Source organism: Vicia villosa, linkage group LG1 (genome assembly GCF_029867415.1).
Source record: "Vicia villosa cultivar HV-30 ecotype Madison, WI linkage group LG1, Vvil1.0, whole genome shotgun sequence".
Taxonomy (NCBI): Eukaryota; Viridiplantae; Streptophyta; class Magnoliopsida; order Fabales; family Fabaceae; genus Vicia; species Vicia villosa.
Window position 1 is genome coordinate 18,735,148 of NC_081180.1, and position 17,295 is coordinate 18,752,442.

Below are 17,295 nucleotides of genomic sequence, written 5' to 3' on the forward strand. Positions count from 1 at the left end.
GAAAGAGTGTGAGTGTGGGAATTATTACTGTTGTCGTGACGTGTCTGTATGTAGGCTAAGATTCAAAACGCTGCGGCTTATTCCTTCCACCGACCTTAAAATCTCTGTCACCGTGGATTATTCTGATTGGGACAGCTTCATATATATTTTATTTTCTTTCCATAACTACAAGGAGTATTTATCTATTTTCAATCTATATTATTATTTTTTAATTCTATACAGTGTACATGAGTTGGTTATTTGAGTTCTACCAAAAACAGAATTAAAATCTTATAAAATATATTGATTTGGATAAGATAAAATAGTCACAAATAAGATTTGATTGAATTAAAATTGAGTGTTCAATAATTTATTTTATTATGTAAATATAAATAATGTGTTATATTCTTTTTTTAAAATATTTCAATTAGTTTTTTAAATTAATTTAATTTATTATTATTATTATTATTGTTTTAAAATTAAATATTTAAATTATTATATAATTCAAAATTAAAAAATCTTCATAAAAATTAAAAATACAATAATACCTAAAAGGTATAGAACTTTCTCTTTAAAATTTAAATTTAAATATTGTAAGGTTTTTTAATCCAATTCTGAAAAATCTACTATCTACTATACAATGATATGTCGTACTTCACAATATTTTATCTTTTATATTATAATTAATTTTTTTATTTTTAATATTGTATATTTATATACTTAAATTAATATTTAATGTTTTATTTTAATTCTTTTTTGTATTCTATTAGTTTGTTCTATATTGGATATTTGTATATTTAATTTATATTATATTTAAAATATGTTATATTATATTTAAACATATGTTATCTTGTCTTTTAAAAACAATATATTATTTAAATATATATATATATATAAAGTAATATACTTTATATAATAAATATTATGAGATTCTTTATTTTACTTTTTAATATATAATAATTAAATTACCCAGGTAACCTGCTACTCTTTAAAGACTGAGATCGGGTAAAATTTAAAGTTTAACATTATAAATAATTTAAAATTATAATTAACAAAATAAGAAATGTTTTAAGGAGGTTAAAATTATATAGAGCTTGCGCTTTAAAATTAACATTCGGGCTTTTTAAGTCAGACTCTAAAAAAACTACTATCGACTTGATGTAGTCAGTTTGTACCGTATCATTAAAAATTATAAAAATTATATTAATATTTGTACTGTTTCAGTTAAAAATTACACAACGAGTTATCATATTTCACAATATTTTATTTCTTATATTATAATTAAATTTATATTTTTAATTTTTAATATTATACATATATACTTCAAATTAATATTTAATTACTTAAGAGCTTAAGAGTTTGGTTAACTGCAGAAACACTATTGTACATACACAATATTGGAATGAGGTACTCCAATCTGGGGTATACAAAGCTGCCAAAATATATAGCAGCCTTAGAGGGGGGAAACCGCATGTGCCATGGAAGAAAATGATCTACAAGAACTTTGCAAGGCCAAGGGCTTTTTTTCATCTGTGGCTGTCCTTCATGGGGAGAATCAATACTAATGAAAGAATTAAGAAATTTGGCATTGTGACTGATCTAATGTGTGCTTTCTACTAAGAACAGGAGAATTTGGAGCACCTATATTTTGATTGTCACATAACAAGAAAAATATGGACTGGAATTCTGCAGTGGATGGGTTATCAGAGAAGACCATCTGCTTGGCATCATGAAAATCATTGGTTGAGCATGGAAACTAGGAAAAAGGGCTGGAGGAGACAAATTTTAAAAGTGACAATAACTGAGACTATGTATGGCATTTGGTATAATCGACATGCTACTCCATCCGTCTCACAATAGATGTTCTTTTTAGATTTTTACACTTTTTAAGAAAATGATTAGTTATGTTAATTTCAATGATAAAATGAGTCTTATTTATTAAAATAACCCTATTAATAATAGGTAGTGGAGTACTTAAATGGATTAAAATACAATAAATAAGGGTAAGTTAGTGGAAAGAAATAATAAATATTACATTGATATTTTAAATAGACAAATAATTTGAGACAAATAAAAATTGGAAAGAGTGTGAGACATAAGGAACATTAATTTTGTTTATGATAGAATGAAATGGCCCTTTTTAGTTATTGTCTTTAATGCTTTAAATCATTTCTCTCTTTACTTCAATTTATAGTATCTCTCTAGAATTATTGCATTTCCCTCACCATAATTGGAAATGCAATATTTATCTAAGGTAAAACATCTCACGGTCCTGTTTCTTGTAATTGGATTATGCACCATTGTTTCATGCACCAAACATGTAAGCATCAAAAACAGTCTAGCACTTGGGAAAAACTTGAATTAAACATTGCAAATCCAATGATGATGATCTAGGTGACCAATGACCATAACTTAGGAGATGGTGAGGAATTTGGGTGGAACTTCAATGTTAATATTTATGGAACTACCCTATTTTTTTGTCATATGTGGATGTTCATGGCTAGTGGTGACTACTGATGGTACTTATCGTTTTAATAATAGAACAGGGTTGTATGAACTCATGTACAGTTGGTTAGATAAATTTGTAGGTGATTCCAAGAGATTTATTAATTAATTCAACGTTGCATATCATTCCTAAGAGGGTAAGACTACTTGTACTCTGAAAAATAATGAGCTAATTTTAGTCTTTTCTGTGTTTGCTTTTTGTTTATTATATTTGGGCACTATCATATTCATACTATTGATCATAGACTCTGATCAGCTTATTCAACAACCTTGGATTTTTATATAAGCATAGGCTGCATAGCTTACACTTCATGGGTTAAGGGTTACACGTTGTAAAATAAATTGACAATTTTTGTCTTACATGTCGGTTTAAATTTTGAGGTAAACCTAATTCGAATTCTAATATAATATATGAGCGTGACTTATATGTGTATTTAACTTCGTCTAATATTTAACACGTTTAAACTGTAGTTAAAAACAACCTCATAAAATATTTGTTATGGTTAAATTATAACAAAATATAACTCATTTGATTTGTCACACTTAAATCGTAATTATATATATAATCTCTAAAAATTTAAGACCCTCCGATAACTTATTTGCATTATGCAACTTGGTTGGTTAAGTTTTATTGGCATGAGATGAGTGATTTTAACTTGAGTTTATCTCAAGACAACAAGTTAGTCCACTTCTATATGTTTTGATGTGTTCTTGAAAAACAAGGTTTGCAATGCAAATTGCAGACGTAGAAAATAGTTACTTATTTGTGATGATAAATGCTTGAGTCCTGCAAATGATACATCCTAAGAGTAAGTCTTAAAATTTTAAGTAATATAGACAAAAATAAAATATATTTTGAGATTGCCTAAATTTAGAATATAAAAAAGCAGAAAAAAAATCAAAGGATAATCTTCTTTGTTTGTTTCATGATTATGTTTCATGTTTATCTTATCTTATTTACATTATATATATATATATATATATATATATATATATATATATATATATATATATATATATATATATATATATATATATATATATATATATATATATATATATATATATATATATATATATTCTCTAGGTTTCACCTCTAGATTAGATAATCTTCTTTGTTTGTTGAACTTACATTCCATATACCATATTTTACTTCTGCTTAGGCAAAAACCATATGTTTCTAAATCTTTTCTTTAAGTCTCCAACCTCTCATTTAAATTGTCTTTTGACTCTCCAAGTAGGAATATATTATATGTAAAAAGCATGCATCTCGGTGCTAGCTCTTGGATGTGTTATGTGAGAACATCGCAAATTAAGGTAAAAAGATAGGGACTTATAATCTCTGGGACCATCTTATTCCACATATCATTGCACTTCTTTGTGGTTGTCCAAACCATCCCTCCAAGATCACGTGTTGGGAAATTTCTTGTTTTTTATCCTTCAAATGCCACTACTTGATCTGTGGTGATCCCATGTGACTTCTTCTCTTTTCTACCCCATTTATTCTTACATCCATAATCAATACTCCATGTTGGGAGGTCAAGCTATCTCCCAAAATAACTATACAATCCAAACAAATCTTCTATTTGAATTTCTAATAAAAAAGAAATTTATCTGAGGACATGTCATCCCGCTTTTATATGTGATAAGATGCTCATCTGTTTTCCTCAACCAAATATTTATTATAGTAAGATCCAAAGTCGAAAAAAACTCCAAGATGGATTTACAATCCGCATTGACCTCCCTAAACGATACCCTCGTGCACGCTCTCAAAACTTCTTGTTACGCTCCCTACATGACCACTTAGACCCCCTCCTAAAAAAACGTATCTCCTCCCGAAATAGGCCTTTTAAATCCTCCCAAAGTTTTATCTGAAGGTGTTATATTAACCTAACATGAGGTACGTAAGCACTAATAACATTTGTTTCACTACAAATTTCAAGGCTATGATTAAATCTCTTACTCTTTTCACATCCACAATATCCTTCTTCCACTTTTTATCAACAATAATCACAGTCATATTCCTCGATCTAACTTTTCTTTCTCCCCTATTATCTCTATTATAAGTATATCTTCTCTATTTAATCTTTCTCTTATGTTTCTAACTAGCTTGTATGAGAAAAATTTATTTGAATTAAATTTAAAATACAATATGTTCTATTTTCTATTTTAAATTATTTTAAAGTTGGGCCTCTCAGATAAAAAGACTCAAACTCCAACTCTAAGGCCTATTGAACGCTTTTCAGACTGGAATGGAAAATTTTGTTGTATCAATTGAAACCACGACACCACTATCTTATTTATTTATGTTGTGGTGGTGATATGTAGAGATGTCAAAATGGGCTACCCGACCCATTTAGGGCCGGCTTTAATGGGCCTGAACTTTTTAGGGCTGGGCCAAAAAAGCCCTATTGTAATATGGGCCTCAAACTTACTACCCGAGCCCGGCCCTAGATGGGCTTCGGGCTACCCGGCCCTAAACGGGCTTTTTTTAATAAAAAAATTAAAATAAAAAATCCATTATATTTATTAAAAATTAAATAAAAAATTATATTATTTTAAACATAATACATTTTTAAGTACTATATCATCTTTTATAAATACTATAATGTGTTTTTAAATATACTACATGTTTAAATTGTAGAAAATAATACTCAAATATTTAATATAAGAGAAACTAATAAAATACGAGGAAATAATGTTGATTATATTAATGTATAATATTTAAAAGAGAAAGATTGAATATAATAGAAACAAAATTTAGTGAAGTGAGAATAATCAATGTTTTATTTTAGAGTGACACAGTATAATAACTAATATAATTTTTTGAAATTTATACTTGTGCGGGCCTCATGGGCTACCCATGGTCCATATGGGTAACGGGCTTTTTAGGGCTGGGCTAAAAAAGCCCTTAAAAATATGGGCTCTAATTTGAAGCCCCAAGCCCTATAATTTTTCGGGTCGGGCGGGCGGGCCCATATGAGCTAGCCCATTTTGACAGCTCTAGTGATATGCTCCAATCAACTACCTAACTAAGAATAAAACATACCACCAAACTCCCTAAATTGCCCTTAATGAAAAAATTATTTACTCTTACAAAAGCCCTTTATTGTAATTTGCTAAATCAAAGTTTTATTTCCACCAATCACATTTCTTCATTCCTCCAAATGGCACTATCTTTCCATATACCTTTTCACTATTTCTTAATATACCTATTAATCATTAGGTTTTTCCTCAAACCTTTCAAAATCCAAAAACTTTTTCAAAAAACTTTTCCATTTCCCACACTTTTTCTCTCCCTCTCTGCTTGTCGTTCTCTCTCTCTCTCTCTCACCCGCTTTCTCTCTTCCTTCTTCAAACCTAAATCAGTCCTTTCTCCCTCATCCCTGCCTCCCCCTCTCCGCTTCGAACCCTGCCTCCCCTTTTCCAATCCAAACCCTAAATGTGCCGACATCGCAATTCCTCTTCCCAATGTTACGAGAAAGATACTTTATATAAGAAACACGTTGAAGGAAGAGAGTTCTGATGAAAAACAATCTAGAGATGAACTCAATGCGTGGGATGCCGAGTTTGTTAAGGTTTGGGTTTCTTCGATTCTTCTGGTTCGTGTGATTTCGATTTTATGGCTTTTTTTCTTTCTACTGAGACATTTTTGATTTCCGCTTATTATTGTTGTTGATTTCCGCTCTTTACTGATTGTTACAGATCCATGCTTTTGCTATAGATAATGTTGTTTCAGAAAATGGTGAGTTTCTTACTTTCACAAGGTCTTAGATTCTTTTTTCTATTAAGGGCTTCTGCATTCTAAATGTCTCAGTGGAAAGTTCGATTTCGTAAACACCGTCGCGGGTTGATGAAGAATCACATTAGTTTTCTTATCTGCAAAAGTATTTTGCTAACGTTGTGCCTCTTTTTACTAGGTACTTGATGAAGCAGATCAGATGATTACCATGGGTTTTGAACAAATATTTCTCTATTCTTGGTCAGACATGTTCAGGTATGAAATGATGATACATTTTAAAAGTATCATATCTTCATTTTCTAAAAGCTTCGGTTTTTGTTATAATAGGTGGGTGGAAGAGATATTTAAACCTGTGGATAGTTGAGGTGTGAATGTTTTCAAATCTATATTTTGAGGTGTGAATGTTTTCAATCATGATGTCATGCAAATAGTTGAGCTGTAAATGTTTTCAAATCTATATTTTGATATGTAATTTTGTTTATGCTTTTAACAAATATTCATAATTCCTGATACATTTATAGGTCTTGGACAAGCATTTACGTGATAAGCGCCTGCTTTCTTTACTAGAGAAGTACCACAAATATGAGAAGTATGTCTTTTCTTGATTCTCACGTCGTTCGTTTAGGTCTTTATTATGGTTGTTAACTCCCTCTTTTTACTAAGATCTTATATAAACCACTTTTGATGTTTAATCTGCTTGAATGCATTGTGTGAAATGGTTTTGCCTTGAATCAAGTTTTGATTTGTTATGGCATTGGATGTTTACAGTACTGGTATTTTTTCTATGATGCAATTGTTTTAGTTTGTCAATGTATCACATACCCTGTGTGATTGTTTTCTATTGAAGTTTCTGCATAATTGAAATTGGTTTTGATGCTTTGTGTAGGTGTGAGATTCAAGGTTTGAGATTATTTAGAAATTCATGTCTGAACCGAAATGATTGAGTGGTTCCATTTTAGTTAATTTGATACTTGGATGGAATGTACTTTCCACTTTGATTGGGTTAGAGATTATGCAACTTCCATGATTCTGCTCTGATGCTTGCCTTATTTCTAATTGTGCAGGTTGGTATGGTTCGATATAGGTTGATATGGTTCAGCAAGCAGGTGTGTGATACGGTGATCAACGTTTCATCATGCTATGTCGAAGGCAGCTCATGCATCAAAGTTTTTTGTGTGTTTATGCTGAGATGTATTGGTTTTCTGATGCATCGGTTGTGAATGCTTCTAAAACTGCATGTGAATGTCAATTGGAGGTATTAAATCTTGGCTTGCAAATTGGTTAGTTAGATCAGTTCGAATACAAAATGTAGGACATGTTTAGATTTTGAATCATGTATATGTGTATTGGCTTGGACTGTTATGAACTGATATGGCATGTTTGTGTGTATTACGTAGCAAGTTTTTAGTTTAATGGAGTTGCATTTTTTCTTTTGGTTCAGCTATGCAGAGCTGTTTGTTGCCAGCTATATGTTCACTACCGATTCCAGGTTACATGGTATATTCAAATAAAACTGAAATCTGTTAAATCATGATGGACCATTGTGACTATTGTCTAATCACTTGTGTGTTCTCGACAAACAGTTTGGCAAAGCCATTGTTTTTATTGATGCTGCAGCAGAGGCTGCAATATATGGTTTTACTACTGTAGACTGGCCAGAAGGGTTCTTGGTTTTGGCTATTGCTTCACTGGGAAATGAGATTATGAGATGAAAATCCCCCCTGAGGTAAGCAATAATTATTATCATATCTGGCTTTCACTTACGAAACTATTATTGATGTGGTGGCAAAGTCACACAATTTTGGGTTTCTTCCTCTCTTTCTATTTTGTTTCAGATTTTGTTGGTATTTGTTTGCTGTATTTTTATTTGGGTGTGAAATTTATGTTGTCCATGGTATCGGTGTATTGTTGATGATGAAGGATGATTTTGAGAAATGGAGGTTTGACTGTGTATTGATGATGAAGAAAAATATTTCCAGTGCAGTTGGTGGTGTTGTAACCTCCCTTCTCTCCAATGATCGAATAGTTCTTTTGTGTAATATGCTGTGTAAAACCGAACTACTGTGAAAAAGCTAATTCATTGCTTTCAACTTCAACATATGGAAAATCTATGAGTGTGCATTTCAGTAACGTTACTGTCATGTAAGAGTGTGTTAAATGTTGAAGGTTAGTTTTGAAATATTATTATGTTTACATATAATTGATTGAGAAGATATCTTAAAATGTTAACTGTAAGTTTTGAAATTTACAAAATCACCCTTCAATAGATAGTTATAAATATCTTCATGATTATGCTCTCTATTTATTTCTAGACTAAACAGTGTTGTTAGATTCCAACAGGTATTTTGTTCTGACCGCAAGTGATTTGGAGGAGTGGTGCTGTAACCTTGAGTCTTTTCACCACGAGTAAGATATGATCCCGTGGACAAAAAAATTGAGGCCTTGTGCTGAAGCTCTGTACATTGTATTGTTTGAAAATAATAGCCATGTAAGTGAAATTTAAACATCACAGGTTTTCTTGTATTTTCTCTGAGATGTTTCAATGACTATACTGACTATAGACTAATATGTGTGCGCGATCTTTATTGTTAATTTAGCTTCTAGCTCCTGTTGTGGTTTCTCTTCTTCAAGAGACCATGAACAATTGTCCGACTTCAGTGACAGAAATTACTTCTGCATTTCTTCTTAAAGATGCTGCTTATGGTGCTGCCGCCTATGTTTATTATGAACTCTCATTCTATCTGAGCTTTAAATACTGGTGAGTCTAAATCTCCTATGCTATCTATAATAATTGGTCACTTTGTATGTTTACGTATACTCCATATTTTGATTATACTGAGAGGAAAAGATATATATGTACAAGAGGCTGGTAGATAAGAAATCCTCAACAAAGAAAGCAAAAAGTCGATAGAAACGGAGGGAACTCCTAAAAGTTAGTCAGTGTAATAGAGTTGTGCAGTCTCCTTCTGCATATAAAATACTTATCATGTTTAAAATCCATGAGCTAAGCACCAAAGAGAAGCCATAAAAATGGTTTGAAGTCAGTGGTGAAGATACACACCTTAGAAGATACACACCTTAGAAGATGCAGGCGTATCCCTTGCAACAAAATGTTATTTTCTTTTTATCAATCTCTTGAAAATAATCTTTTGAAATGTGCATGATTTACCAAAAATGCCAACATGTCTATTATTTAAGGAATCACAAAGCTATTATATTATTAATATTAGACTTTTCTTTTGTTAAGCTCTGCCTGGAGCCCAAAGTACTCTTAAAATTTGTTCTAAAACATTTATTGCAGGTCCAATGGAGCTTTATCACATGAACTCTCTAATCATCATCTTCAATTGTTAGAAGCCTTCTCATTGAGGCATTAAGGCTTGACAGAACAAACTCATATGCATGGTACAATCTTGGACTTGTGTACAAAGATGATTTGGGAACATCAACATTGGAAGCTGCTGAATGCTTTGAGGAAGCAGTTTTTCTTGAAGAATCTTGGCCCATTGAACCCTTTAGATAACACTTTCACTTCTTTTCTTTTTGTGATGTGCTTGTAAAGTTGGTTTATTAAATATATATTTTATATAAAAATGAAATAGCAAAAGGTGAAAGAACGATAATTGCTAGGTGTTGTTTTACTGTAAGGACTTATAGAAACCGTTGGTGGAAATCCAAGGAGATTGATGGAAATGTCTTATTGTTAGTGTTAGATGTGAATTATTAGGAAAAGAAAAGATCTCATCATAGAGCCAACTGATATGTTTGGTGTCTTAGCCAAGAAAAAGAGAAGATCGTAGTCTATGGTTTTTGATTATTTATTTATTCTAAGCTAGCTACTTGCAAATTAAATAAAGAATTGTGTATAGGTTCTTCTTGAAGGAAATGAGATACCAAATTATAGTGTTGAAGTTAAAAAAAAAATCCTACTGGTAGCAAATTAACCAGGTTAAACTTTGGACATGTATTAGACAGTGCATATGTAATTTTCTTATATTAAACATGTCAATGGATAATTTAATTTAAATTTTAATATAGTTTGGTTATTTCATACTCATGTGTTGGTGATATAGTTTTGGTAGCGGAGTGAGTTTGACGAAAGAGTTGAAGCGGAGAATAGAGAGAGAAATATCGTTGTTTCGTTTTTTTAATAGGATATCTTAGTAATAATGCAAGTAACGGGTGAAATGAACTAATGAAGCAACGAGTTTGTGTTTTTTTGTTGGGATTTGGAACAAAGAGAATAATAAAGTGAAAAGCACAAAGAGGACAAGAATGTGACTTTTCAGGATTAGATTCTCGCAGAAATGAATTTAATTTGAATAGTCTAGAGAAGCACAGAAATGAAAATTCTCGCAGAAATGAATTTAATTTGAATAGTCTAGAGAAGCACAAAAATGAATTTAATTTGAATAGTATAGGATTACTTTGATCAGTTTCAAAAAATTATTTTGTATCCATCGAAAATCGAATTAGACCAAAAATCAACCAATATTTATTATTTATTTTTATTACCATGAGCCGAATCCATTATAAAAATGAGATTCATAATGTTGTCAGATTATTATCAATTTTTATTATGATCAAATTAATGTCAAATGATATTAAAAATGTTATCACGAAATAATTTTGTTTGTTTGTGAACTTATATAGAAAAAGTTGTTTTTCTGAATTTAGTCCAATAAATATTAAATTGGCCAAATTCATCCCATTTAACCGTCAAATTGAATTAACCGAATCTATTAAAAATCAAAATTTTATTAGTCAAAATTAAATCTTTAGAATGAAACTGTGGTCTGCGTCGTATTTAAGTTTTGGCCCTAATATCAACTCAAACCTAGCCTTATTGAATTATTAGTGACTTTAGTGATTTTATAATAACAATTGTATATCACCAACAATTTAACCTTATCGAATTACCTAAAATATTGCATTTCCATGTTTTTTTACATAGCTAATATATATAGATTGATTTCATCTATATTATGTTTTGTTAATCTTAAATGAACATTTCTCATTCGAATTTTTAATTTTTTTATGCGTCTGTAATACATTACTTATCTTAAAATTTGAATTACCCGTGCGGACGCACGGGTCTTCTACTAGTTCTAATGTATAGTAATAATCAAAATTAATTGACCTTAAAATCAATGCTAACACGTCAATGTCATCAAATCAAGGAAACTCAAGACACGTGTTCTGAACATGAAACGATTGCTCTCAAACTTGAGTCGGACCTTGGGTGACGGGATTTTGTGCCACATATGTGAGAAGAGACTTCATGCGTACCAACGAGGTGGTCAATTCCAAGATGGAAGTGTTTTGTGACATTACTGTGTCAGTAAGTTGATGCAGCTGATGTTGAAACAGAATGGTGACCGTCTCTCGTAGGTAGTTTAGCAAGTTGGTTTTTAATGGTTTTCAAACATGTTTCAATAGCCATGAAGTCAATGAAAGCACCAGTATGACTTACTAAAATATGAAAAATGTAAATCATTGTGTTATTGATGTATCAAAATGGAAGTCCCTCTTAGTACAATACTAATTAATTTCATACACCTTCAACCTGGTACTAAGATATTTGGTTCTCGACTTCGTCTTGCTTCCACAATTTGTGAGTCATTGACAACTTTTATTCCCTTTTGTGTAGCCATTTTTTCTGACTTAGCAGGTTGTAAACCGTCTCCACTTATTGGAACCCTTGCTCTAATATAGATACTCACTTTGAGAGAATGCTTGAAGAAATTATGAAGACAAAACCAAAATCATTTATGGAGGGATTCAACCCTAATCTTTATGAATGATTACAAAAAAAGGTGACCAGTCTTCCACCCTTTGGTAGAAAATTCAGTCAATCACCAAAACACAAAAATTAATAAACTTAAAATTGCACTTAACTCAGTAAGATAAGGGGATCACACTGTATTAAATCCTTTATATGCTTTATTTTAACTAATGTTGGTTTTAGGTTTATTTCATTCTACCACTTTAGAATTTGGTGCGTGGATAAAAACAATAAGTAAGAATTATCCATATGTCAAACTTGAAATTTTAAATAAAAAATATCTTTATTGTCAATAAATAGTTAGAAAAATAATTTATACATAAACAATTATCACAATAAATAGTTGGTTAAATATGCTTTTTATCTCTTATTTTTTACTAGGAGTCCAATTTACTCCTTTAATTTTTAAAAACAACATTTAAATATTTTAATGTAGTGTTGAGGTAAGATGCCACATAATTTAGACCAATTTTATGACTGATTTAACAATGGAAAAATCTATCACTAATATTTTTCTTTTGTGGTTTTGATTAGTGTTAATCATCTTCTTCCTCAAAATCCAAAAATCCAAAAAAAAACAAGTTGTTCTTGACAACTAGAACAAACTCAGAAAATACACAACCCACAATAGATCCATTTCCATTTGTTTTTGAAGGGTCAATATTCATGTAAAAAACTTCATAAACTTAAATTTACCATTTTCTAATCTCAAAAACCCTACATACATAAAACTCAGCATTTACCATCTTCTAATCTCAAAAACCCAGCATTCAAACGATGCAGCCAAAGCAGTAGCCATAAAACGACGTTGCCAAAGCAATAGCCATAAAACCATGCATTCAAACCCAACATTCATGAAGCCCATGTCTCAGATTTTGCATCATGATTCATAAACCCATCCCATTGAAAGAACTAACAGAGATCAGTAAAAAACTTGTGGAGCTTTTTCAATAAAATTCCTTGAACAACACTCTTCAAAGCACGTCCAACAGTTGAACCAACCGAAACCAAAAGTTACTATGAAAAACTACTTTTTGCATCGATTGCTGGATTGAACGAAAGAAAATATTTCTAAGTGAGGTATTCCCACAAACAAGTGAGAAGCATAAAATAGCACTAAGTGTGAAGATCTTGAGGAACTGTTTTTTAAAATTAATTTGTTGAAACAATAATTTGAAGAATATTAATGGCAGTGTAAGAATAAGTGGCGCAAGATTATTTGCCTTGCTTGAATGTCTAGTGATAATACTCTCAATTGCTCATTCTTTTCATCGACCATGTTTGTCCCTCTACCATTGCCAATGTAAGAAGAAGAAGAAGAAAAGTTTAAAAAAAAAAGATGAAGATGTTTGGGGTTTGATCGGGGTTTGGTTATGCATAGTATTCCTGTACAAAACCCAGTATATTAAAAAAATATATTTTAGTGACTGATGGGATAGTTAACAATAAAACAAATCTTGTTAACCACCATGGATGAAAATGCTAAACCAATCTTGCAAGAAAAGGATTCATTGTTCCATGTACTAAAAGATGTAATTCACTAGATTAACATAATAACTCTTTGCAAAATCAGCTCATAGTTACATTGCATAACAAACATATATCCAGCCAAGTAAAATCTATCTAATTTCTACATCCAGTTGTATTATTGTTACAACTCTACCTTCACCATCACCTACCAAATCTTTCTATTCTCCTGCGGCGCAGTTCATCCATTGAAAGACCATCAGAATCATAATAATCCCGACCATCCCGTTGCGAAGAAGAAGAAACCCTGCTAGTCCCACACATCTCACAAACACTCAACAAACCAGAATTGTCATAAGTACAAGCATGGCATCTCCAATCAACAGCCGGCCGAGCAGACCTCGCATTCGCATTCCTCCCCGACCGTCCAACAGTCCCCCTACCAGAAATCCGTCCCCTCCTAAACCCAAACAAATTCCCAAAAAACCTCACAGGCCATTTCAACAAAGAACTAAACCCCCTAAAAACAACACTCAACGGATTCGAACCAGAATAATTCCGTCTCAACCTCACATAAACCAGTCCTGCAAGTATACCACTAAGATGACCAAGAAACGACACACCTGGCACAAACATTTGAATCAGAAACAACTCAGCCCAAGCCGCGTAACGCGACGGAACCAAAACACCGTAAACATTACTGTAATCATCCGATAGCGAATTGAGAACTACTTTCATAGCAAATAAAACGCCGGAGAAACCAACAGAATATTCGTTGAAGTAAGATCTTTCATAATCGAAGAAAACAAACAACGATTTGGACAAAATTAGGGTTATACTCTGAGATAAAGCGAGAAGAGAAGCAACCGTAGAAGCAAACTCAACACTTCCCATGGAATTTTCCAATTGAATACCTTTCCAGAGAAGAGATATCATGTTGTAAACGAGGTGAGAATCGTTGATATGGTAGAACGGCGATAAGAAGAATCGTTGTAAATCCTTGTTCTGCGAAAGAAAATAAACAAGAATTAATCGCGATTAGGTTAATTTTTAGGTTAATTGATAAATTAAATCGATGAAATATGAATTGATTGAAATTGAAGTACCTTGAGGATGAGGTGAGGGTTGAACCAGATTTGATCGATGGGAGGAATGAGGTGACGGAGGAAATTTGGTCGGAGATAGATGAGAGTGTTGGCGGCGATGAGGGCGGCGGTGACGGGAGGTTTTGAGTCGGATCGGTAATATTCGGCGAAGGTGTGGAGAGCTAGTAATGGAAGCATTCCTCTTGAAATTCCTCTTCCGGGGTTTGATTCCATGATTTAGTTTCAGTTTTCTTCAAATTTTCTTCTCTTTCTGTTTTGCAGTAGTGATTTCACGAGAGTGAATTGAAAGATGTATATAGGGGTGGTGATTCACGACGTGGGCGTTAAGAAACGTATATTTGTATGTATTTATGAGTGTTGATTTGGGTGTTGCGGAAAGAAACTTCTGGATTCTTTTTGTTTTCTGATACTTTTCTCCGCGAGGAGATCAATTTTATTTTGGATAAATTAGATATTGCGTCATCAATCAGATCTATTTGGCTCCGAAATGCCAACTAGACACTTTTATCTGACGTGGTATTTTATATTAGTAAATTTTTAGGTACCCATGACATGATAAGAAATTGGGTACCTTTGAGTACAAATTGATTTAAAATTTGACTTTATTTTAAATAAAATAAATGTAAAAAGTGAAGTGTGTTTGAATAATATAATTTGATTTGACAAGGGTATCGGTACCCAACTAAACTCAAGGGTACCGGAGTGTTTACCATATTATTATAGCATCTTCAATGTTCCAACTCATTTTTGAGTTTTTTGTGAGACTCATTAAGCCACATCATCTTAAAACACGATATTCTTGAATTTAGTTTAATACAGGTACCCTCAACTAATCAAATATAATAAATTTAAATTTTAAAATAATTTACACTAAAGATACTGATATCCAACTAAACTTATGAGTACTAAAGAATTTATCTTTGTATTAACTCAGCATTTTATTATTTAATAATAAGTGAAGATCTAAAACCAAAAAATAAACTAGAGATCCAAATTAATTTATTTTAAGAAGTGTTCAAATTTAAATTGATAAAAATAAAAAATAACAAATTGATTAAAAAATGGTTCAAAATTAAATATTTGTAAGATGTAGTTAAATGTTTGTTTTGGGGTGTGGGTGTATTAAAGGCTTGAGGGTAAATTATGTGCATGTATCAATTTTCACATAGTATTATTCTCTGTCATTTGGCAACGACCGTGTTTTTTCCTCCGATTTTTGGTGTTTCCACGTTATGTCTTTGTGTTGTTATTGTGTTCTTTGATTTTCTGTGTCGGTTTTTTCCAACAACTAGAATTAGAGCTTTTGATTTGATCTAGGTATATGAGTGCTTTTTAGAGGTGGCAAACGGGCGTGCTCGTCCCATTTAGGCATGCCCTGCAAAAGCTCGCAAAAAACGGGACGGGGCATGGCAGGCTTAGTGGAGGATGCGGGCCTGAAACATAGGTCCACCCTGCAAAAAGTGAGAGCGGGCGGAGAAAGCCCGCAGACACTACATTTTTAAAGCCTAAAAACATAAAAATTAACTTGGCGGACCCACATTAAAATGGGACGAAACAGACAAATTAGAGGATGAGGGCCTAAATCCTTGGCGGGGCCCGCATTAAAATGCATGCAAAACGGGCAGGCCCAACGGGCCGGGCCTATATTGTCACCCCTAATTCTTTGTATGCTTTGTGGTTGCAACTTTGTCTCTACGATCCTTATGAAAGGAATGACATTTGGCGTAACTTTGAAAATTGAATGGATTCTAGCTCTGAAGAATCAAGTTCTTCTGCTTAAGGATGGTATGAGAAAGCTCAATGAGAAACTTGCTGCAAGCTGAAAACCTCCTTCATTGCTTCTCCTTCTTGCACCTGAAGTAATGGTTTATGAACTAGATGTTCAGCAGTTCAAATGGTTAAAGCATCTTCTTCTGGTCATGCTTCTGCGAAGCCTCTTGTTGACACCGGTGATTGAGTTCCATCAATACATATAAGGAAAGAAAGTTGTCCATCTTAATGAAAATCCAAACTTCAACAAAGGGGTCATGGACTCTTCCAATTTCTTGAAAGGATCAATGAAAATGTTTATAAACTTGAACTACCCGATGAGTATGGTGTAATTGCTATCTTTAATGCGAAAGACTTATCTCTTTTTGATGTAGGTGAAGACGATTTCAATTTTATATTGAATTCTCTTAAGAGGGAAAGTATGACGATGACATAATTATCAAGGGCGTTAGTGACGCAATTCATAGACTATGGAGACCTATGGCATGGGCACATGCCGAGAAAGATAAGGATTCCTTAATCAAATTGTAACAACTATGATGGAAAAGACTCGATGTCAAAAATAGTCAATTGTATTAACCCGTTTGAGGAAGAGTGGGACGCATGCTATGTTTACTCTTTTATTTGTTTGGATTTGTAATAATGTGATTGTGTGATATTTGGTTTGTTTGGAGGCTAACACTTATATTTGTGTGTTGTTTTAAATTTTAAGTGTGTTGACAAGTTTCAATCAATCACAAGCTTTCAAGGTCATGACTTGGTAAATAATGTGTTTATTTTGCAAATAAAAACTGAAATATAAAAAGTATAGAAAGAATCAAAATAAATTCATGAGAGAGAGGCAAAAATCCTCATCAAGGAAAAAGAGAAGATGATGACAAATAAAAAAACATGAATTACTATTGTTTTACGTATTTAATGAGCAATTACAAGGAAAACTG

At 32.1% G+C, this 17,295-nt stretch overlaps 1 protein-coding gene and 1 long non-coding RNA gene across 7 annotated transcripts; one reads left to right on the forward strand and one right to left on the reverse strand.

Moving 5' to 3' along the window:
• The first annotated feature begins 5,709 nt into the window (after positions 1–5,709).
• LOC131630171 (uncharacterized) lies at positions 5,710–10,557 on the forward strand. 6 transcript variants are annotated; one of them, XR_009292272.1, is made up of 11 exons: positions 5,710–6,086; positions 6,190–6,229; positions 6,405–6,481; positions 6,554–6,621; positions 6,748–6,815; positions 7,291–7,481; positions 7,668–7,723; positions 7,810–8,392; positions 8,567–8,714; positions 8,824–8,984; positions 9,528–10,556. It is a non-coding gene; the product is annotated as an uncharacterized LOC131630171 (long non-coding RNA). The 6 variants fall into 6 exon arrangements; XR_009292271.1 differs by having other exon boundaries at positions 7,810–7,952; positions 8,147–8,714; XR_009292273.1 differs by having other exon boundaries at positions 5,711–6,086; positions 7,810–7,952.
• A 2,973-nt stretch (positions 10,558–13,530) lies between these two features.
• LOC131602053 (rhomboid-like protein 14, mitochondrial) lies at positions 13,531–14,998 on the reverse strand. Its single transcript, XM_058874039.1, has 2 exons — positions 14,585–14,998; positions 13,531–14,483 (listed from the first exon to the last, which is right to left on the reverse strand). Exons 1-2 carry the CDS (start codon positions 14,795–14,797, stop codon positions 13,683–13,685), a joined length of 1,014 nt encoding a protein of 337 aa, XP_058730022.1. The 5' UTR covers positions 14,798–14,998; the 3' UTR covers positions 13,531–13,682.
• Positions 14,999–17,295: the final 2,297 nt, after the last annotated feature.